The sequence below is a fragment of the Protobothrops mucrosquamatus genome, unplaced genomic scaffold, assembly GCF_001527695.2.
Source record: "Protobothrops mucrosquamatus isolate PMUCROS unplaced genomic scaffold, P.Mucros_1.0 scaffold_13, whole genome shotgun sequence".
NCBI lineage: Eukaryota > Metazoa > Chordata > Lepidosauria > Squamata > Viperidae > Protobothrops > Protobothrops mucrosquamatus.
The window spans coordinates 425,861-449,991 of NW_015386089.1; the positions used below are offsets into that span (position 1 = coordinate 425,861).

General features: G+C 41.0%; 2 protein-coding genes across 2 annotated transcripts in view; one reads left to right on the top strand and one right to left on the bottom strand.

Moving 5' to 3' along the window:
* RBM10 (RNA binding motif protein 10) overlaps positions 1 to 22,471 on the bottom strand; it is a 30,180-nt gene extending 7,709 nt beyond the window's left edge. Inside the window, exons 1-12 of the mRNA XM_015825061.2 lie at positions 22,381 to 22,471; positions 15,292 to 15,410; positions 14,399 to 14,585; positions 11,052 to 11,243; positions 10,730 to 10,799; positions 8,465 to 8,538; positions 6,444 to 6,530; positions 5,357 to 5,417; positions 5,088 to 5,261; positions 1,372 to 1,532; positions 435 to 532; positions 223 to 310 (exon numbers count right to left, since the gene is read on the bottom strand). Coding sequence (XP_015680547.1) covers positions 223 to 310; positions 435 to 532; positions 1,372 to 1,532; positions 5,088 to 5,261; positions 5,357 to 5,417; positions 6,444 to 6,530; positions 8,465 to 8,538; positions 10,730 to 10,799; positions 11,052 to 11,243; positions 14,399 to 14,585; positions 15,292 to 15,308 — 1,209 coding nt within the window. The 5' untranslated portion in view covers positions 15,309 to 15,410; positions 22,381 to 22,471. The remainder of the gene's footprint in view (positions 1 to 222; positions 311 to 434; positions 533 to 1,371; positions 1,533 to 5,087; positions 5,262 to 5,356; positions 5,418 to 6,443; positions 6,531 to 8,464; positions 8,539 to 10,729; positions 10,800 to 11,051; positions 11,244 to 14,398; positions 14,586 to 15,291; positions 15,411 to 22,380) is intronic.
* A 1,267-nt stretch (positions 22,472 to 23,738) lies between these two features.
* The window catches only part of NDUFB11 (NADH:ubiquinone oxidoreductase subunit B11), a 61,886-nt gene continuing 61,493 nt past the window's right edge, over positions 23,739 to 24,131 (top strand). The window contains exon 1 of the mRNA XM_015825171.1: positions 23,739 to 23,943. Within this exon, the coding sequence (XP_015680657.1) occupies positions 23,764 to 23,943 (180 nt within the window). The 5' untranslated portion in view covers positions 23,739 to 23,763. The remainder of the gene's footprint in view (positions 23,944 to 24,131) is intronic.

Consider the following 24,131-nt stretch of genomic DNA (forward strand, 5'->3'; position numbering starts at 1 on the left):
ATGTCGTCCTCAGAGTCAGGCTCGGATGGAGGCATGACAGCATTTCTGCTGCTGTATGGGATATACCTATATGTTCCCCCTCTTGCCCAGAAGTGCTCTAAGAAGTCAGAATATTTTCCAGAATATGTTTGAGAAGAGAAGAAAAAAAGTCCCCCCCCTTTCCTCCTCGGTGTCCAAAACCTTGTTCAATCTTCTTTCCTTTCTCTTCCCTCAATCAGTTACCTGTGAGATAGCCCACTGCGCAGCTGCAATGGCAGTGCTGGCTACCGAAGCAGCACTAATGCGGTTTCCATCTGATGAGCTTAGGTCCCTGCAAAGGGATGAAGAATTTTTAAATTTTATTGCATTCAACTTGTACCCACCCAAACTCAATGACCCGAGCATTCCTGCACAAACAGAAGACTCAATTCTTAGGCAAATGACTTTTTACAAACCGTTTGGAGCCTTTTGCAAATTCCACATTAATTGTCTTGCCATCAATGTTTAGTGGTGGATGGAGGGCCTGAAGGATCTGCAGCAATTGAGCTGCCTCCTGAGAGACAAAAGGACAAGAAATTAACACACACACCCTGAAAATAAACATACAATTTGTTTAATATGATGTTAAATGTGCTATAGTGGCGAATCGGGAATACGCAAATTCAACTTCCCACTCAACTACATAGTATCACTGGGTATCTTTGATCCCTCTGTCTCAATCCAACCTATTTTATAGCACTGTTTTTCATCTGCCTAAAGCAGTGTTTCTCAACCTTGACAATTTTAAGGCATGTGGACTTCAACTCCCAGAATTCCACAGCCAGCATTGCTGGCTGTGGAATTCTGGGAGTTGAAGCCCACATGCCTTAAAATTGTCAAGGTTGAGAAACCCTAGCCTAAAGAAACATGAATCCTACTGGCATTTAGTCTTAGCAATTTCTTTAAGTGTCCTTGAGGGTGCAACTCAGAGGAGAACAAAATGTTATTAATCCCGACCTCCATTCTCCATCCCGCACTATAGATAATTCTATAGCAAAAATAGTACTCAGTGGACAAGGTAGCACCAAGGTTGTGTTTTGTTCTTCAATATTTAAGTATTAGTATGCTTACTTTTCCATAAACTGCAAAACCAGACACTGACATAATTTAGTCTATATTAGTTTTCTGTCCTTTTCTGTTTGCTTCCCCAAGTCTTTAGCCTAATAGAAGGGAGGGAAATAATGCCTTGAGCCCATAAGATCTTCGCTTCCCCTTGGCTTTCCTCAGGCTGAAAGTTCAATTAAGCTCTGTTTTCTAAGATATTGGATTACCTTCCTAAAGCCCATCATTCTCATGATTTCAACCTCTAAAGCAAAACTGAATTGCTACGTGTGTGCTATTTGTTGCACTCACCACAATAGTAGAGAGCTGAATGAAAGCAAAACCACGGTTGAGCTGTGTCTGCTTGTCTTTAATGACCCGGACATTTGATGAGGAGAGAACTGCATATGGCGCCAAGGCACTTAAGATGGAGTCCATTGTGCTATGTGGATTCAGGTTTCGCAAGATAATGGCTGGCAAATAAGACACAGCATGGTAGTTGGAAGTGTAAACTTGCAAGTACATGTGACTTTTCATCTGAAGGAATTTAAAACGCTGCACAAAAGCCAATAAAATTTTGGCTTCCTTTTTTAATGATGATAATAAATAAAATATATATGCTGCCCGACTCCCAGGACTCTGGCCCTCATGGCTATAAATGAAACTTTACTCTCATTTTATCTGTTAAACACAATATGAAGACAAACCAAATCCAAATTTAAAAGCTTAAACAACACCGTGAGCACTCTCCTGGCTATTTTGTTTACATATGGCAGTGACAGATTCACAGTTTGAATTCTGGTATACGCTGCCATTACTGTCTGGCTGTTTTGTTTTGATAACAGCTTCTGATGGACAACAAACAGCCTTCCAACCAATTATTCAAGTCAGGAGGACACCTTTTTTCATTTCAGATACTTGACTATGACTGGTTCCCTTTCTCAGCAATAGCAATGAAACAGTAGCAGAGCAGAATAGTATTCAATTGTAGACAATTTTTCCCCCTTCTCAGTTTTCTTACTGCTATTGCAACTATCTTCTTTTTCTCTTGGAGGGGAAAAAAATCTCTCTTATCAAATAACAAGCTGTGGTATATTTTCCCTCAATAGGAGAAGGAAAGGGGACTTCCGGTTTTGCGTCGCAGCAAGATGGACGCAGGAAGGAAGAGCTCTGCCTTCCGTGCCCAATTTCGCCCTGCTGGGAGCCCTAAAAAGGGCCTAAAGTTGTCCCGAAGAGGTGATGAATAAGGAGGGGTGTCTCATCAATCACAGAAAGACGGCAGGCTTTCTGTTTGATCCGAGAAAAGCTCTCCAAACCAGCAGGGGAAAGACTGGCTACATTCCTATAGCCACCAGTAGCTGCTGACAACCGAAGAAAAGCACCAATTAACACATCGTAAACAGCATGTATGGAACTGGGTGAGAATATTGATCCTTTCTTTACTATTTTACAACTGAATTTCTTGGGAAAGGCTCCCAAGAAGCTAAAAACCTCCGAATGTGAATGGAAACAGCGTTTTAATTTCTATGGGGAACAGAAATACACAGTATTGAAGTGGAAGTAACATAAAGCTACAGTTTTGAAATTTGAGAACTGAAATAATTGTTAAGATTTTCTGTTTGGAAAAAACATTGAGGTGAAATATAAGAAATCAATCCTTTGTCTTAAGAGTAGAAAATGGATTTTGAATGACATCTAGTGGTGGCTTTGAGTACAGCACTATAACTAGCTTCCTGGATGCTTGGTGACTCCTAGCTTAAGGGAGAACAGCTGGCAATAAAGGAAAATATTTTGGCATACTTATCACCCTGACCTTTTTGGACTATAAACACCTACTGAGCTTGGACTTTAAATCTCAAGAGCTAGTGGGAGAGAAAGAAAAATTTGACCTTTAATTACGTCTAGCTGGGAAGACTTCTGAGCTGTTTTCAGGGAGGTTGAATACTTTGAACATTGTGGATTATAACCTTGCCTGACTGACAATTTTTGGGTGCCTGAGACAAAGGTTCACTTTAAAATATTGCTTTTGGGACTGGACCTGTATTCTGGAATTTATTGGATTATAAAGGCTACATATAAATCCAGAAAGCTAGATGAAACTTTGTTCTACTCTTACTGAGACTGGTGATATTAGAGGGTCTCCAGGAATGATGCCTCAAGAAAAAACAAACACCTTTCAGAAGGACATATACTCTACACTACAACTAATTCACCAAGCAATTGTTGCATACAAAGAGGACATTAAAAAAACTGTAATGAAGCTAAAAATAATTTAGATAATATAAATGAGCAAATCTCCAAATTAAATCTACAACTAGAAAGTTCCCAGACGACGACTACAAAGTATGAACAAATAAACCAGAGATCGGAAGATGAAGCAGAGGAAATGGATCTAGAGACAGAAAAGATGAAAGAAGGGAAATATAAACTACCATACACAAATAAAACACTGCAAGATTTACCCATAACAATGAAAATGCAAAAGACTCTTTACCCTTTAAGTCTGCAAGATGATGACAAGGAAGATTTTGGGGAATGGAACACAGAGCTGTCAGGGGAAATGTTACAATTTGGGAGACAAAAAATTGAGGGAGAAGGAAGGTGAGAGTTGCTTAAGGAACATAAATGGGCGGAATTCCCCCCCCAAAAATACCCTACCTAAAGTGTTTTCTTCATGCCAAGCAACTTTCATAAAAATAGAAAGAAAATTCCTGGGCGATCTAATTGGCTTGGCTTGGAAAACTACTTGGCAACGAAAGAAAGTGAGAGTTAGATTTAAAAAATAGATTTGACCTATTAGAGGGGCATTATGTTTAAATAATTGTTTGAATATGATTAAAAGAATGGATGACCCTTAGATATAATTAGACTTTTATAATGAAAGATATGATTTAGAATTAAAATAGTATTTTTTCTCTTTTCTTTTGATATGGGAAATATGAAAATAAGAGGATTGGTATGAGTAAAAATTTTAGCTATATAAATGTAATTAATATTGAGAAAATCATAACTGACAAAGATACTTTAAATATTGATGGGAAATCAAACTTTAACAAGAGCACGAAAAACAGGATACTGATTTATGAATTGATATTATTTGTATAATATTAATAAAATATGATGATGATGATGTTTATATCTAATTTTGTATACATCAATAGTATCAAGAATTGTACTTGTATGAGGGGGAAGAAAGGAGGATCAGGGGAAAAATACTGGATTTTTATATTTTTATAAATCTATTTTTATATTGAAGAAGTTAATGTTAAATATGTGAACCCAGACAACATGTTGTTTACTAAGCTCTAAAGATTGTAATTCTTAAAAATTAATAAAACCTTTTTTAAAAAAACAGAGAGAAGGAAAGAAGGTAACAGTAATAAAATAGCTGACCAATAGCTATAGCATGTGCAGGTTTGTGTGTGTTTTCAGCTCACTGCAGTAACATATTTCTCCATAATTTTCATAAACTATCTTCATTTTGCAAAGAGTGTTTTTCTGTTTTTCTATATTTCCTGTTTCCACTTTATAAATTCTCAATTATCCATTTCAAATCAACGATAACACCATGTCCTGCTATCAGATTACTTTCAAAAAGAGTTGACATAATTCATTCCAACTGCAGGATCTACTTTTGCAGGGACTTTCTTCAGTATAAGATTTCAACACCTACTATAAAACATCTACACATTAGCACATTTCCCCCTATTTGCCAATCAAGCTTACCAATCTGGGCTCACTTTCTAGAGCTAGGAGTTAGATTTAAAAGCTACACCAATTAAACCAGCCAATTTATATTTTACAGTCATGCGGGGCCTGCCATCCTAAGCCTGCCCACAAAAATTCAGCTATGTAAAATGTTATGGAGCCTTCCTCAGAAGCTTTGATGTTTTTAAATATACCAATCAGTGAGTAAACCTAATTAATACATCTCAACCCTCTCATCTATAACAATTAATAGTTTCATGGGAGAACACCATGATAATTGAATGACTTTATTGCTGTTATAGATCAAATTCTATACTCACTGTCGTTAGCATTCTCTGTACATGGTTCAGACAGGGGGGCCACAGGCTGAGTGGAAAGAGTGGCTGACACCTGGTATGGCTGTGGGAGAGGCAGAAGGCCTTGGCTGAGTTCACGCCCTGATAATGCCACTAGTTGATCTAAGCGACCGCCAGGGGGTAGTTTCTGCTCAGCTTCTGTTGCAAAATGAAGAGTGATAAAATGGGGAAAAAAATAAGAGTAGTTTTTACAAGCACAAGCAGAGCTAAAAGAACTGAGCTATTAATCTTACCAGATCTGGGAATGCCACACTTGAAACACTTCTCTCTGCGCTTGAAATTCTGAACTCCACACTGTTGGGGGGAGGGGGGAGATAAGACTTCATCTTTATTTTCAAATAAATGTCACCCACTGAACACTCTTTTATAAAAACGCTTTCCTGTCAGGATATGTTCCTTATTGCAAAATCACAAATACAAGTGGGCTCTCCTTATCCAAGGACTTGGTATCTGTGGTTTCATATAATTACAGTTGGAAAATACACAACCTGACCTTGGTGTCCATAATGTTCTATCCCTCACATCCCAGGTTTTTTTTTTCATGATTTTGTGTTATTTTATGCTTGCAAAGACAGGTTTCTGCATGTCTAAAGTAGTTCTTTGTTATCAACAGATAATCTATTGGAATGGAATCTCTGTGAATGGAAGCCACTGTACCTGCTAGTACTATCCCTTAATGTGTGATTTAAATTTTTGTCCTGGTGGTTGTGATGGAAAAGCTTTAATAAATGTTCAATATAACCTTGGAAAATAATCCCTTTGTCCTATTTATGCATCAGTCTTTGCTCATAAAGCCAAGCTTCCTAAACTTCTCTAAATCTTTTATTTTCTTGCTGGTGGTGCAATTTTGACAAAAACATTTGCAATCCTTATTTTAGAAAAATATTGAGGAAAAAAAAACACTTTAATCCTTATTTTAGAAGCAAAAACTATTCAAGATAAGCAAGAGGGCTGAACTTATCCTGAGTCTTCATTATAGAAACAGGAAGGTGTTGCTTCTGCCTTTGATTAATATTCAACATTTACCCCTTGCAACTAGAAAAAGTCATCGCCATTGTTCTAAGTATACCAGGCCACAGCTGAGCTCACCAATCTTGTTCCTCCAGCAGGACCACATCCTTCACACTGCAGTCCTGACCCACAACTCTGAGTACCATATCACAGAATACCTCTACATCAGGCATGTAAAACTCCCGGCCCACGGGCCGGATGCGTCATGCCGAAACTGCACCCACCCCATTGCCGGCAATGGGGAAAAAGTCACGATATGTCGCTAGTTTGACATGCCTGCTCTAGATACTGATTCAAAAAAGCAGATACCTTGCTGCAGAGCCAATCCTCGTTGATCTTGGGTTTAGGGTCACTGTAGTGCATGGAGACCTTCTGACCAAGGATGGTGAGTGAATGCTGCAGGGAGAGAAACACCCCAATGAGACTCTGAAGTGGAAGGAGGGAGAAGGTGCCCATCACTGCCGCAGCAGAAAGAAGGAGAGGTTCAAACCCTTCAGCTGAATGGATGAGGGTGAGGGAGGGAAGGGAGCATAGGCTGAGAGAGTTTTGGAACTTGTCTATTTGGCTAGTGCACACCTAATCTGGCCGACACCTGTTTCTACCCAAGGCACTGGGACGTCCGGTTGTTGTGATGGAGGGAGAGTGGGTTGGAGAGAGAAAGAGAGAAAGATGAAGAAAAGGAGAAACAGACAGGAGAAATGCAGCCGTGCTGTGAGATACCACTATACAACACCTCTAGACCACTAGAATAACCTTCGTTGACCTTCTGGCCCACCAGCTAGCAACATTTCCCTTTACTTCTCTTCTCCCAACCCAGTGCCATTACGCCCCCACAATGGGCATCTTTCCCTACCCGCTCCCTCATTCAATACAAATCTCTGCTACAGTAGTGTCACGTTCCAGTTTAAGGGCATGCTTGGAGGAAAACTCAATCTCCTTTGAAAATGAAAACTTTTGGGAGAGCTTAAATAAGATTTTAAATTATGCACACATCCCTAGATGTTCAATGCTAGACTTCTATTCTGCTCTACCGTACACAACACCCCAATTTAACTGTCTGCTGTAACTGTATATTTCCTAAACTCAACATTTGGTGAAGTCGTCAAAAAATTCTATGGGCATATAATCCAGGAGGACCAGAACGCTAGGCCAGACCACTTTCCAAAACCAACTTCTAAAAGGCCTAATTGACTAGAACCTCTTTCTGGTAAACGCAAGAACCTTGCCTATCTCTTGCCCACTGCCAACCTTCAGACAGAAACACTGCCACTTTCACACACAGTTTACAATCTGTGCTTAAAAGGAAACCCTCATCGTGTCTCTCATCCCGATTTTTCCGCCTCCCTCCCACATCCAGAACAACATGTATCATCTCAGCCATGCTTGGGGCTACACGTCAGCTCCCACTGGGGATGCGCACATGTGGCCCAACTATATTGTCAACTCAAGAAAACAGGAAGAAAAGGAAATGGCAAAGGTTTCTACCATAGCTGCATAAACCCCGGGAAACCCAGTCAGGGCTAGGATTGCATTTTCATCCACATTATGGTCGCTTGGAAATAAGAGTAGTTTTAAACTAGTCAGAACAGACAGTTTGGGTCTTAAAAACCTGGCATGTCACATCATCTCTACTATAAACCTACAGTGCTAAAGAGAACACAGGGTCTTAAGACAGAGGGGCTGTCAAGAGACAGCTGCTGTGATAAAGAAGAAAAAAAATCCTTCCTGGGGAAGTTTCCATTTTAAACTTGCACTCCTATCATAATAATATCTGGCAGATTATTGAGAAAAAGACATCCACTGACAGGTGGCCAGCTTCAATTATCTACTGTTCAGCTACAGCTATAAACTGCCAGAGTCACACTGAGCATGCATATTTCCAGAGCAGGAGAACACAGACAGGACTCGTGATTTCCCTATTTCTTACTGCTAGGAATTCCCACAATCCCCTTAATGTGGATCACCATCTAGGTTTCCCTGCTCAACCTGTCAGATCCCGCTGTCATCCCCATAGTGGAAATTAAATCCAGGTCTGACTTGCTGCCTGAATTTTTTTTAATGTCACTTCAAAACCCTGTTTTCTTGAACCCCCTTTTTTTTCAGGTCATGAGTAGACCTCAGAAGTCAAACACCCAGTTCCCAGTACTCTGTTTGATTCCTGGAATTGTAAACAAGGCAAGATAGCTGACTTTCAGTTCTAGCTGCTCTTCCTAATCCCAGTTCAGTGATTCCCTAAGGGGAAAGCATCTAGGATTTGTCACATGAACCAGGTGTTCAGATTGGTCATTAACAGTAGCAGTACTTGTGGGTTTCAAGTGCAGCAAAGCAACCTGATTGGCTTCCATCCATCGTGTAGCGTCCTGCAAGTGATTAAACTCGACGAAGGCGAAGCCCCGGCTCTGACCTGGAGGACAGCATTCAGATACAGACGCAGTGTGTTAGTCAACAGATCCAGCCAACATCACGCACCCCTGTTGCTGTACCAAATGGGGCAAGGGTGGGGTGCAGGGGAGAAAATAAGGTAGAGTGGGAAGGCACAGAAAAGGCACCCTAGTTGCAAAATGGAGTGCTGCAGACTCAAATGCTGGCCACCAGCATCTCTTATGATCATTCCAGTAAGGTATTTTTGATGGACAGATGCTATTCACTGCTACTCAAACCATAGAGTTGTTTATTTTTCCCAGAACTGAGAAGAGAATTGTGGTGTCCCACTTCCAGGTCAAGGCTTATCTAGCCTGTATTTCCAAAAGGATAAGGACAAGAGAGAGAATATTGTTGAAGAGATCTAGTTCTAGCACTAATAGAGTCAATTATCTAAAAGAATCTATGCAAGAGGCTACATATGGCACTTGTCCTATTGACTTTGCTGTTTAGCTTTAGGAAAGGTTTAAAAAAAAACCCCACATAACAGGACAGGACCCCGATAAAATGCTGCAGTCTGCTGAACTTGATTCTGAAAGAATTGGATTTTAATTCCAGCTTAACATTCATTTGATGACTCTGTCAACCACTCTTTCAATCTTATTGGTCCATCTGTCCAACAGAAACAAGAACAGTCCCTTTCTATTGCAATAAAGAATGATAAATGTTGCTTGCATAAATGTAACAAATTCATGTGCCTACATTGAGAGAAGTTTATTAAAATTCCAAAGAGGCATCGATTTCCACTTTTTTTTCCTTAGCAGCACTGGAATTAAGATAAAACATTTGAAGGGAAACCAAACTGACATAGGTAAGACCAGTCGACTAAATGGGAACGTTCCAAGAGACTACATTTTTTGGGGGGGGAGGGCTCTTTCTCAAAGTCTGCAATTCCAGTCTTTTGTGAAAATGTAAAATTCATTTTGCATTGTAATTTTCTCCTCTTAGCCTCTAGTTGCCCATAGAAGCAGGGTGCCTTTCTGTACCCTCCGTCTTGCTGTATCTGCCAGTCCACTTCAGGCCTTGAACAATAAGGGCAGATATGGAGGGCTATAATCAAAAACATAAAACCTTGCTTTAAAATAAAAAGGGGGGGGGGAGAAAAGAAAGATACACAGCCCTATCTCAGGGCCTGCAACTCTGTGTGATAGGTAGGGAATAACCTTGGCAAGAAGAAGTGTACTTACCTGCTTGATTAAACAACTTACTTTATTCCCAGAACAGCCCTACATCATTTTGTTTTGGAGCAAACTAAAGAGATCTCTTTTTATACTTGCATATACCGTACCCATCCAACTTGTGGGCAACCTGTCTTCCTTAATGTAGGCTGGTGCTATTTATGGTCTATTAAACTTAGCAAGTTCACTAATCAAGTACTGTATTCACACGGGTGCTTGACAATCTCCTATCCCATCACAAAAAAGGCAGAAAAAAGCCAGGAGTTTTCTTAAATCCTTGGTGAATCACAAGTGCCTGGAGAATTATAATTAACTTGGTGGGGGGGGGGTGTCAAAAGTTGGACACATGCCCAGGTATATGTTTCATCGGTATCAATCTTAAAATGAAGTCTAATTCAGGCTGCAGAGATCTAAAAAGGCACGCCGACATATCTGACAAAATATGGTCAAATAGAAAGTGCAATATAAAATCAAAAGTTTGTCTTCATCCCTTGCCGTGTATTTGTGTCTCTTATCTCAAAGAAAGAGGCCAAGTAAGAAAGATAGAGGACAAGTAAGAATTCATCTTAATACAAAAAGCAATACTGAACCACTAAACCTCCAAAGAGTCACACTTAATGCAGAGTATACAGTGAAACTTGGAAATGACAGGCCACGTCTTCCGCTACTTTTTCAGGCCAATCTCACAGCAGAAGAACCACTGAGGCCCCCATTTGTAAGATTTTGATAACAGACAATAGCACTTAAAGGACTTACATCTGAATCAACTTGCTAACATCTGGAAGACTGGCTTATCCTTATCGCTGATTTGGCAGATTCTAAATACACTACAGCAGAAGCTACAATTGAATGCTTAATGCCACAGGGCAAAACTGCTCCACAAGCACACATGCATAGCATACCACACTCTTAGTTTGCCGTGTGTCAAATGCTAGTTGAATTCTTGCAACCGTATCAAAAGAAAGGAGTAGAAAAAAACTGTGAACAGAAGCTCACCTGAGGCTTTATTTCGCATCAGTCGCACCTCACGGGGCTGGAATCCATGTGCCTGCAGCTGAGCCCGGATCTACAGATGCAAAGAATCTGTTAATGATGCCAGTTAACAGGAGGCTTGAATATAGCAATCACTGAAAGAAGTAATGCAGGGGTGTTAAACTGCTGGCCCACGGGCCGGATACGTCATGCCGAAACCACGCCCACCTCAGCACCGGCAATGGGGGGGAAGTTGTGCAATGTCGCGACACGTCAACGTCACGTGGCAAGTTTGACATCCCTGAAGTAGTGAGCGTTGGCCTTTTAGCCCAAGCAACCAACTTACATCACTCTCAGTGGCAGATTGAGGTAACATCCTCAGCATAATGATACTGCTAGCCTTCTGTTCTTCTTCTTCCTGTTCAGTCCGATAATCTTGGTCCCGGTAATCGCCATCACCGGGAAATCCCAAATGCTCATTTGGGCTATCTCGTTTTCTGTGTTGTGTCTCTGATCCGGAGGAGGCCTCGTAAGAATCCTAAGAAACAACAGCACAGAAGACAACACCTTAGCAGAGTGGGAGGCCAAGACTGACCTATACAAAGAAGCCCTTAGGCTTGCAGGCGAAGGCCTGGCATTGTACAACCACGTTGCCCTCCGAGCATTCTGCCAAACGGAGACCATGTTTTATGAACAAACACTTATCTGCAAACCCAGTTCCAGTGTCTCAATTCTTTTGTATGTAGTCCTACACAATTTCTTCATATAGCCCGCAGGAGGAAAACTAGGGATGAATCCAACCAGACGTGACTTATATCGGCTAAGGTCTACCTTGCAGTGATAAGAGAGGCAAAGCACCATTATTTCTCCACTCTTGTTGCATCTGCAGATTGTTGCTTGGCAGCCCTGTTCAGGATCACCCGGTCTCTCCTGGGACAGGAGAGCTCACGTGATCATCTCCAGGGCCATACAGGGGAATCTGTTGAAGTCGTTTGGATTCACTCTCAGCTGGAACAAGGTGCCAGGTCCATAAGAAATGCCTGGGGAAAGATCTTACCCGATCCTGTGGGACCTGAGGAAATGGACAGGGTCCTTGATGTTGTACAGTGCAGTGGTCCTGTCAATTAGATTCCTGTCCTTCCTGTTTGGTGAAAGCCTCTAGGATGGTGACTGCCAGGTGGGTTCAGGCAGTGATAAATTCTTCATTGCAGTAGGGGACATTTCCAGGACTTTTTAAGGAGGCCCTAGTTTGCCCTCTCCTTGAAAAAACCATCTCTTGATCCCACTTGTCTGGACAATTTTCATCCAGTCTCCCACCTTCCCTTTATAGGGAAAATGGTAAAAAAAAGTGGTGGCTTGGCAGCTTCAGAGGATTATGAATAAAATGGATTATCTTGAACCCTTCCAATCAGGATTCAGGCTGTTTTGGGGATAGGAAAAGCACTGGTGGCATAGTAGTTAAAGTGTAGTATTACAGGCAAACTCCTCCCACTACCTGGAGTTTAATCTTGATGGGGCTCAAGACTGACTCAGCTTTCCATCCTTCTGAGGTCAGTAAAAATGAGGACCCAGATTGTTGGGCGCAATGTGCAAATAATGCTTACATTGTAAACCATCTGAAAAGAGTGCTGTAAAAGAGGCGGCACATACGCCTAAATGCTACTGGCACTGTGGATGATCTTTGGTCAGAGTGGTATAGGGTTAGTGCCTCCGTCCTTGCTCTCCTTGACCTCTCAGCGGTCTTTGATAGCATTAACCATGGTATCCTTTTGGACCGGTTATATTATATTATATTATGGTTGTTATTGTTATTATTATTATTATTATGACGACTACTACTACTACAAGAGAAGATAGAATTGGTTGTATCAGAAGTGGAAACCTATCACTTCCAGATGTTCTGGATCACCACAAACCCCGGAAAGCATATTTAGTAGTCAAGGTTTCCAGGCTTTGATCAGGTTTTCCAAATAATTTTATCCTGTATCCTAACCAGGCTTCCCCAATGCAAATTTCAAAAGTTCTGTTGCCCTGCAGTATTTGTAGTTTATGTAGGATTTTAATTTAGAGGGGTTGGCTGAATAAACTCCTGTGAGGAGTTAATTGGTTGTCTCTATTTTGATTGATCCACCTCATTTGTTTGCTTTGTGTGACCTAATGTGCCATCTGATTTGATAATCAAACATAATAATAATAATAATAATAATAATAATGATGATGATGATGATGATGATGATGATGATGATAAAGTTGGAAGGGACCTTGGAGGTCATCTAGTCCAACCCCCTGCTCAGGCAGAAACCCTATACCATTTCGGACAAATGGCTGTCCAGTTTCTTCTTAAAAACTTCCAGTGTTGGAGCATTTACTGCTTCTGGAGGCAGGCTGTTCCACTGGTTAATTGTTCTAACCGTCAGGAAGTTTCTCCTTAGTTCTAGGTTGCTTCTCTCTTTGGTTAGCTTCCGCCTGTTGCTCCTTGTCCTGCCTTCAGGCACTTTGGAAAATAGCTTGACTCCCTCTTCTTTGTGGTAGCCCCTGAGATATTGGAACACTGCTAGGGCTTGGGCACTGCTAGGGCAGGGCTTGGGGCTGGGTGGCACAGTCTTGCCCTGGTTTGTCTCCTTTCTCCAACGCAGGTCCCAATTGATGTTGACAAGGAATGAAAACTCCAGTTCATGGCTGCCCCTTTGTGGCGTGTGGCAAGGCACAGTTTTCTACTTCTTTTTACATAAAGCCACTGGGTGACATCATGCGCCACCAGGGCATGAGGTACAATCAGTACGCTAATGATACTCAACATTACCTATCCATCCCCAGTGATCTAAGTGCTGCTGCCGCTGCTCTCTTGCAGTGCCTGGAGGCTGTGGAGATCTGGATGGGGGATGACAGGTTTTGGCTGAACTCTGGTAAGACCAAATGGCTTTGGGTGCACAGAGCTTCAGGATCCAGAATTTTTAACATTTTTACTTCTGGAGGGCTTGTACTACCCCAGACAGACTTGGTGTACAACCCGGAGGTTCTCCTGGACTCATGACTCCTGCTTGAAGGGCAAGTGACAGTCATGGCTAGCAGATCCTTTGCACAACTTTGTGTTGTGTGCCAGTTGCCATGGCTCCTGCCCTTTGGAACATTGTGCCCCCCCCAGGGGAGATCAGCACCCACCCTTCTGGTCTTCTGAAAGGGCTTGAAGACCTGACTCTGCCAACTGGCCTGGGGCCCCAATGGGATAAGATCATTCTGGAGACGGTTAACAGACTAGATAAGATTCCCCCCCCCAAGCTTTTGCTTTCTTTCTTACCATCTTTACCAATTTCAAATTAATTTGAGGTTGCTATTTATTGTTTTAACATTTTTATTAGTTTTTAATGATTATTAAGCTGCATAGAGCTGCCTTGAGGAGAGATGGGTGGCATAGAAATTGAAGAAATAAATAGTAAATAAATTTGACCTCCCCAATCGGCTGCACTTCGAATGGTATGAAATTTCCTTAGGGATTCTAAAGTATGAAAGAAGTTCTGAAGCATAAGTCAAAGGAATTCTAACCCATGAGGCAGCAGTTATTCAAAGGCTCCAAGTTATTTAATTGCTCAGAAAAGCCATTACCTTATTGTTGCTGAGAAAAACTACATGAATGTGACCATTAAATAAATAGGAGACAGGATTTATTGGAAGGAGATTTTACCCTCAACTTACCTCCACACTATGTTCTTCGGAGGAATCATCGTAGTCATTAGCAGGTTCCTGGCTGTTGAAATCTCTCATGTAGGATCGATAATCCATATCTCTGTAATCATGGTCCCTCTGATTCCGGCCTTCTGAGTTTTCATCTTGAATCTGTTCAACAGCACCATAGCGACCTGTCCGATCCCCACGGCCACCTCTAAAATGTATAAAAAGAAGGAATGTTAAAAAGAATTGTAAAGTGCCAGCACCACTACTAACAAAGAGGAGAGCATATGTTCTACTTAAACTTTCCATTACAGCTTCTTAACACAACTGAAACAGAAAAAAGTGATAAAATATTTAAAGAAGTCAGAGCTTCCAAGGAGTATTATTTCCCTTACACTTGTTTACAAGAAGTGTGTTTATATATTTATATTTATCCATGTAGCCGCCCATTTCACAATCAAGTCATTCTGGGCAGCATACAACAAAACACTCTGTGTGTGTGCGTGTGTGTATCAAAACAACATGTGCTGAGAGCTTGTGGCTTCTAGACAGTATTGAAGTTATGCCTCATCAAGATCATATCCTGGAAACTGACTAGCTTTCTTCTTCTTTAGCTTAAGTTGAAGTTGTTCCACAGTCAGCACCTGGTCATGCCGTTGATATTATAATTGACTTCCTCCTATTATTAGCAATAATATAGTCGTTATGATTTCTATATATTACATCTGGTCATGTCCATACATAGAGGCACCATTTTGGTTGTATGAAGTTTTAACAGAGCAGATCCTAAAATTACTGATTTCTTTTCACAACTCCTTTGCTTAACAGCATTGCTTATCTAACCTTAGCAATCTTAAAGACAAATAGAAACAATATATTTCTTCCTACGCTGTAAAGTAATTGAAAGAATACTCTACCTTCTCTCATAGTCCATTGCTATCTGTGAAGTGCAAATGCCTCAGGAATCTCCCAACACGAACCCTTCAATGGGTAACTGCCATCCCAGAAGGTCATAAGAAGTGGATTATAAAGATTTCTGTAGGGAAAATAGAATACCGTGTGTTTATTCTATTCTATAAGCTCATGTAGCTTAGAATCCCAGCAGCAGTAACTTCTAAAGTAATTTCTAAAATCAAAATGCTTCCGGCTTCATGTGTAAAGGCTGCATAATTTTTAAATTAATTGAATGTAATGTTTTGAAAGAAGATAAGTGAAAAGAATATAAGTAAGAAAATACAGAACATGTAAACCCAAGAAATAAGATAAAGATAATTATCCTGATTGAACTCTGAATTGAACATACTTGGTTAATGCAGTACTAATCACTGACAAAACTATGAACAATAAGCAATGCATTAGATCAATACTAAAAGTTAAAGATCTGATTAAGATATAATTCTGTAAATAAGAAAAAGAAAATTCTGGATATGGCACAAATCCGTGTATTACATTATAATACAAGAATGGTTACAGGTTCTCAGATCTGCAATTCCCCACAGTGGTAACCCACAATTTCACAAAAACTCCAACTACTATCTTCAACTTTGCAAAGATGTATGTTAACTTAAATGTAAATCTAACATCTCATTGCTGGAATCAGCTCTGTATCTAACTAAGGTCAAATCTGTATCACTGGTTATTATTAAATAATGTGGAGAGTTCTTCCATAAATTGTTCATAGGGAAAATGTTATGGTTTCAGAAAACATAGGCAGGTAAGGACAGATCACAACTTTTCCCACTATATACTTCAGATCCCTCCCCTTTTTCTGAGCTCCAGAAAGAGACTAAATTCTAATACATCTTTCATGTATTCATACTAGTTAAAACTTTACAAATGCATTCTTAGCTTTTTAATCAACTGGCTATCTGACTTTGAGTACATAATTCCTGTGTTTTATCAGTCAGATAATCTTCTGCATTTTTGAAGTTCGAAACAGATTTAGAAAGATTTATGGGTCTAAAGCACTTTGAGTCTCAGTAGACAAAGCTCCCACTAATAAAAAAAAATCCTTTCAGAAACATTCTCTGTTATTCTCTTGTAGAATTCCAGAATTAATTATATTTCTTAGTGCAGTTGCTTATGAAAACTAAATTCCATGAATTTTCAACGGAGAAGAACAAACACAGGTAAGACAACAGAAAATTGTGAATTCTTTATGAGCTCCATAACAAATATACAGGTTATCCTCACATTACAATAGTAATTGAGATGGGAATTGCCATTGCTAATTGACACAGAAGTAAAATGCAACATCACTTAGCAACGTGTCACTTAGCAACAATTCCAGTAGTCCCAAGTGCCATCATTAAGCAGGGACCACATGTGACTATGACTTCCAACCTCTCCATAGACTTTGCTTGTAGGAACCCAGCAGGAACATTGGAAATCACAGTCACATGACCAGGAGACGCACTGTGATGGCTGGAACGCCAAGGGCCAGTTATAAATCCCACTTATTTGGTGCAATCACCGAGTCTGAATGGTTGCTGAACAGATGGCCATATCCCAAGGACCACTTGTACTTTGCTACCATTATTCATATACTCACTGTAATGGTTCCTATAAAAAACTGGAATTAATCTTTTAAGAAATAAAGATTTTCTTATCCCTGCCAGGTTAAATCTAATGGTCTTTGTAGGATCTATGCTTGGCTTTCTAGTTCCCATCCATCTAATATTAAACTAAAGGCAAGGTACAATTAAATCATCATAAAACTACAGTTTTTGTTGTAGTAGTGCAGTGGTTAGAATGCAGTATTGCAGGCTAACTCTTCTGCCCACAGTCTGAAGTTCAATCCTGATGGGCTCAAGGTTGACTCTACCTTCCATCCTTACAAGAGTGGTAAAATGAGGACCCAGATTGTTGCTGACATTGCAAACCGCTCAGAGAGTGCTGTAAAGCACTATGAAGCAGTATATAAGTCTAAGTGCTATTGCTAATGGAATTTAAGACATACAAAGAATATAAATATCGCCCATTTCTTTGTGCATGCTGACTATTCTATGAACTAGTTTCTTATTCACTCCAACAAGATACACTAATTTTTATCGCCCTTCTTAGAGTTGAAATCCAACCCAAAATGTAATAACTAAACTTAATAACTTAATTAAAGCCTCTTACAAGTAACAAAAACTCTTCCCAAATATGATTCTAATTAAAACTGACCAAGAAAGACAAATTCCCAGTGGCCAAATCAGTCACGATATCACTTATATCCCATTAGTACCTTCTCCTCTGATGTTTAATTTAAATTTACTTAAAGATGACCAATAATGCCATTCAGAAATATGTCTCTAGTCAAAAATATTTTAACATTTAAACTCTGCCTTCCTTCCCAAGCAGATCAGATGAAATATACATTTGTAGATGAGCGTGCGGAGATTCAGTGGCTGTGAATTTTTTATTTTTTTATGTTTGAAAATGTATGCTCAGCTTCATCAGTTTATCTCATAGGTTAAGCATAACACAGTTTGTCTCTTGCTTAGCAAGTTCTAAAATCTAATTCCAAAAATGTGATTTCAGAACCAAGGTTTATATCTTATTGCTGAGATCAGCATCACCGTTCAGGTTTCACTGCAGAGTATTAAATATATCACATTTAAAAAAAAAACCTCCAAAATCCCACATCTCTCAAGTTTTGCAAGATTTGTTCATCTTCCAAAATTTTGATTACTTTGTCTTCATTTTGATCTTCTGAACTTACTTTGATGAGAACAGCCACACTGTCAATTAATGGCTTGATATCTAATATAAAACAATCATTTTTTTTAATAAAGCCATTCTGTCAGCACTTCAAGTCTGGACCAAAATCAAAACCATGAGTACCAATATACTCTTATTGTAAAGCTACAGTAACAGAATTTGAAAGCATTTCTCCACTGCCCTGCTTTTACTTTTCAGAAAATTAAGGGGGTGGGTGTCTTTTGAAATATTTTCCATGCCCCTATTACTTCCACAGACTGAGATATCTCTTGTCTGACTATTGTCTAAGCTGCAGCACTTCCTCTCATCTCCCAAGATCATTCTCACAGCCCCATTATATATTCTATAGCACAATGTTTATTAAACAGTACTGTATAATGCACACATACAATATATAACCATATATGTCCATCTGTGGATAAGATGACCCTCAAATTTTTAACCAAAATATCATGAAAAATGTGCCACCACCTGATAAGCCATACTTCAAAATTTTTGTATTTTTTAAAATTTTCACAATTGGCTTATCTGAAGGTGATACAGATCATTTTGGTTAAAAATTCAAGGGGCTGCTTAGATGTAGATGCGCTTATCTATGAGTATGTACAGCAGTGGTTCTCAACCTATGGGTCGGGACCCCATTTGGGGTCGATCGACCATTTCATGGGGGTCGCCAAGCAAGGCTGTCCGCCATTTTTTTTGTCCGCCATTTTTTTCCCCTTTTCCGGTGGGTGCCTTACCTCCCTTGGGCTGGGCCAGCTGGTGGTCGGCCTGCTCCGTCTCTGCCGCTTGCCAGCTACGCCTCGGCCGGCGCAGGGGGCGGAACCACGCATGCGCGGCGCTCCCGGGCAGGGAAAGTCCTCGACTTACGACCNGTTGGGTAGTCCTCGACTTACGACCGGTTTAGTCCTCGACTTACGACTGGTTTAGTCCTCGACTTACGACCGGTTTAGTCCTCGACTTACGACCGGTTGGGGTCGCGGCATTAAAAAGGTTGAGAACCACTGATGTACAGGATACAGGGGTTCTGAGGGGAAAACCTACTATATATATAACCAATGTTTTGCAAAGTGCAGAAAAGGAGTAAAAATAATAAGCCTACGTAACAGAGGGCCACCTGAAGATACTAGAAGCATTTGAAATGTCGATTTACAGGCGGCTGTTACATATAAGCTGGGTTGACAAGATCAGAAATGAGGAGGTGATAAGCCACCTGGGAAAGCCAAGGGAAATCATCAAAACAATTAAAAAACAAAAATTAGAATATTTTGGACATGTGATGCAACACCCAGAAAAATACGGCATACTCCATTTAATCCTCCAGGGAAAGATTGAAGGTAAATGAGGTCCAAGCAGAAGAAGAACATCGTGGCTTCCAAATCGAAGAGATTGGTTTGGACAAAACTCAGCAGCACTTTTTCATGCGGCTGCTGATAAAAACAGGATCACCAACATGATCGCCAACGTCCGATAACGGATATGACACAAGAAGAAGTAATGAAGGCATCAGGTACAAAGAGAACAAAATATAGCTAAATCTAATTTATATCAAACCATTCACTACATCACTCCATATCCTTATATCATTGCATACCAACCTTGTTTGTATCACTTTCATACACTGCTTTTTACATTTCCTTTTATTTTTAAATTCTCAACTCTTTCCTTTGGAGGATCTTTACCAACTCCATCGAACCAGCCATGACTTTCACAATCTTTTTCTTCTTCTTTCTCTTCCTTCTTATATTGGATTTGTGATTCAGTCTGATTCTCTCTATATAGTTAAATCATCTCGACACATAGAAGATTCTCATTATTCATGATAGTTATGTTCTATGAAGTCACACTGAAAACTGAATTAGCAAACACTGAAACCTCAGCTTGTATAATTCAATTTTTTGCTTCTCTCTGTATCCATAAATGACTGCAAAAGTGCCATGAGTATTTTGTGTTTACAAATAATTTTCACCAAGTAGGCATATTTGAAAATGCAGAATCCATGAATAACAAGAATCAACTGTTCTTTTGTCTTAATCATACCTTTTGGACTCCCTCAATTTCACTCGGCACCCATTCATTCCCGAGTCTAACATTCCTTTGCAACAGCTCATATATTACCCATTTCTTTCTATCAATATTATAATCCTAATATTTCTCCATCCCTTTTCCTATATTTATTAAATATTCTACCAAGATACAGAAATCATTCTACCTGCTCTAGTTTAGATTTATGTAAAATTTAAATATTAAACTTAAATCAAGTTTAGGAACGATGAAATATGGAAGACCGCTTTCCCATCAAGTACTGCAAATTGAACCACCAATTCTCAGAAAACTGAAATAATAGAATAATAGAGTTGGAAGGGACCCTGAAGGTCTTCTAGTCCAACCCTGCTTGAAACATTGTCACCCCAGTCCTTTTCACTACCGTTGTTTTCCCGAAAATAAGCCCTAGCTTGATTTTTGGGAGTGGGCCTAATATAAGCCCTATGCCAAAAATAAGCCCTAATTTTGGGGCGAGGCACATACCTAAAAATCAAGCTAGGGTGGGGGTGTGGAGCTGCCCCACACATCCCCTTACCTTGCAGCCAGGCCTCTCCTCCAAGGCCCACTTCTTCTGAGGTGTCTCCTACAGCCAGGACTGCATTTCTCAGTCAGAGGCCTTTTCAGAAGGCCTCTGCAGCCAAGAATGAGCTATGGATTCAATCCATAGCTCGGTTCTGCAAGACCTCCATAGCCGAGGACTGAGCTGTGGATTCAATCCATAGCTTGGTACTCGGCCGCAGAGGCCTTCCGGAAAGGCCTGACTACGAAATTGCAGACCGAAATGCACCTGCAGAATGAAGCTGCTCTTTCAGCCGCAGAAGTGGACCAGCTGGGCGGGGCTGTCAGTGCTGAAGGTGAGTATAAAAGACATCCCCCCAAAATAAGACCTGATGCCTCTTTTGGAGGCAAAAAAAATAAGACCCGGTTTTATTTTTGGAAAAACACAATAGACTAGACATACCCAATTCTTGCAACTATTCTTCATATACCCCATATTTTATACCCTCCAGCCCTCTAATCATCTTTATTGCTCTTTTCTGCACTCTTTCCAGAATTTCAACATCTTTTTTATAATATGGTGACCAAAAGTGGATGCAGTAAGCAGTACTAAACGACTGTTTCTACTCAAAAATAAATGTCAATGAATTCAACAGAAGATACTCCCTAAGTATGAGTGGGGCTTATCATATTGAAGATAGTAATATTACCAGCAATTGGCAAACCTGGGGTTCTTTGTTATCATGCTGCATATGCAGTTCTCAGTGTTTCAGACTAACTGCCTGTCTTACATTTCCTGGCCCGTTTAGCTCCTCAATGTTTCCGCTGTTTTTCCTCAGTGTTTTTGCAGTATCTGCCCTTCCAATCTCCAGAGAAAACAGATTCTAGACCTCAAAAGCTTGCTCCACAATTGATGTTTGTTCTTGACCTGCCACAAAAACATGTTGCTCTTCATATTGACCCCCTCCTCTTCATAAGAGGAAGGGGGGGGTCAACTTATTTTCCAAAGCACCAGAGGGGCAAGGCAAGAAACAATGGATGGAAACTAATCAAGGAGAAAAACAACCTGGAATTAAGGAGAAACTTCCTAACAGTGGGGATAATTAATCAGTGGAACAGCTTGCCTTCAGAAAGTGTGGGCGATTCATCAGTGGAGGGAGGCCTTTAAGAAGGGACTGGTCTGGAATGGTATAGAACAGGGGTAGTCAACCTTGGCTCTTTATTGACTCGTGGACTTCAACTCCCAGAATTCCTGAGCCAGCCATGCTGGCTCAGGAATTCTGGGAGTTGAAGTCCACGAGTCATAAAAGAGCCAAGGTTGACTACCCCTGGTATAGAATCTCCTGCTTGAGCAGGGGGCTGGACTAGAAAACCTCTAAGATCCCTTCCAACTCTATTCTGATTGATTGATATACACATAGGACCTAGGAGGCGAGCCCAAGGCTCTCTCAATAGGAGCTTTTCGCTCCCGCTCCCCCCTCCCCTTCCACTACTGAGCAGGTTTCCCCTTCCTCTTTTGTGTTCGGATACGGGGGCAAAATTAGAGAGTATTTCAAGCGCGGAAAACACAAAAGCGGCCTTTGGATCAGTTTCCGCCAGGCTCCAAAGCTAGGCGGTTTTCTTCTCGACCAGGAGGGAGGAACGATGCTTTCTCCCGGATTGCCAGGGCCCCTGCCTGTCGCGCCTATACCGCCCCGTCCAGGACATCAAGCCCCACCTTCCTCGGCGCGCCCGGCCTCTCCCGCCGCCTTACTCACCTGGCGAACCCTTCCCAGGCTCCCGACCGCTAGAGAAACCACCAAGCCACCCGTCTCGCCTTGCAAAATGGCGGCGCTTCTCCAAGCCACCTTCCCCCCCCGCCTCTTCCCAAGACTCTCTGCGTCACGGTCGTCGTCGGTGACACCGGAGCGTCCGACCGCCTCCCTCATTTCCCCTAGCGCGCAAGAAAGCCCATCCGCGTGCACCCATTGGTTCGCACTGTGGTAGTGACCGCCCACTCTGTTTTACGATTGGTACAAGACTCCGTCGCTTCAGCTCTGGTTCGTCGTTCGCTTTTCTCGCGCCAGCTCGCTGGTCCTCCGAGCTGCTCGGAGAGTTTGCTTTGATTTCGTTTTGTTTCTTTGTTGACAGATGCGAATATTTTTTGTTAGTTGGAGTCTAGAAAGATCGGCTCCTTGTTTGCAAAAGCTTCTGCAAAAGGAGTAGGGATACCCAACCAACTGTGCGGAACCTACAGTAACCATCAATTTATCTATGAATTGCCTGCGCATCATATTGAACAGTACACTAACTGCACCAGCTAGGTTTACACTCTGCACCAAAACTCACTTCAGTCCACTACGTTGTGTAAACCTAAGCGTAAATGGAAATCTTTATTAATCGTTGCATCTCTCCTTTTATTATATACAATCTTCCAAAGAGGCTTAGAAGCTGGTAAATCATTGTACATTAAAATATTAAATAATATTTAGTGTCACTGGCCTTGAGGAAAGAATACAGCTGGAGCAGGCGTCAAGGGAATATTTTTACCTGTCGCTTCCTAAGTTACTTTTTCCATTGTGAAGTCAGGAGGGTGTTGTATTTGGAATAACCCCCCCCCCAAGAATTCATGAGACGTTTTCTACATAGAATAATAATAAAAAAAACAGGACAGCACTATTAACAGCTGCAATAAGGAAAACTGACAAACAATTGAGCTGAGGTATACTTTTTAAAATAAAGTTACGGGCAGAAACATTATTTTCCAGAATAAAAGGTAGCTGGAGCAATTGATCTATTACTCACCTTGCAAACCTGCTAGCTTTGCAATACAGAATCCAGGCAATAGAGTAGGGACCATTTGAAGAGAAAACCCTAAGAGAGAGATTTATTTATACTAATAAGCAATCTTTGGAGTTCAATGCCACTAACAATCTAAGTCATACACCGTCATAGAGGCTTTTTCAACTTCTCTATCGGGGTTTTTATTTAAAAGAAAAAGAAAAAAGGCATCTCTCTACAATTCCGAAATATCCATCGGATCTTCTCCACCATTACTGTATCCAAACAAAACAAAACAAAAAGCGTGAAACTTTTGCTTCCCCTTCCCAGCGCAACTTCCGGAGGAACTGGTTCCGCTTCCGGTTAGATTGTTGTTGACCATGGCGGCGTTGCGGAGGCTGGCGGGCTCGCAGAGGTTGCTGGGGTTACCGATTCGTGCGGTCTCCTCCGGCCAAACAACGAATCCCACGGTTTCTACCCGGATCCCGCCGGCTCGCCCTCTGGACGTGGTTGAGTGGCACCCAGAGGAGACGAAAGAGGAGAAGAACCTTTTCGCCAAGGTGAGAACTGTCAAGAGAGAGCTAAGGGGGCAATGGATCATAGGGGCAAGCTGAGTAGGAGTTTTGTTCCATTTCTGTTGAAAAGGACGTGCAGTTTATTTGGAAAGGTGCTTCATTTTCTCTAAGAACAACTTAGATAGATAGATCCAGCTACAATTTGTAGGATTCACAGCCAGAGACTTGTGCTA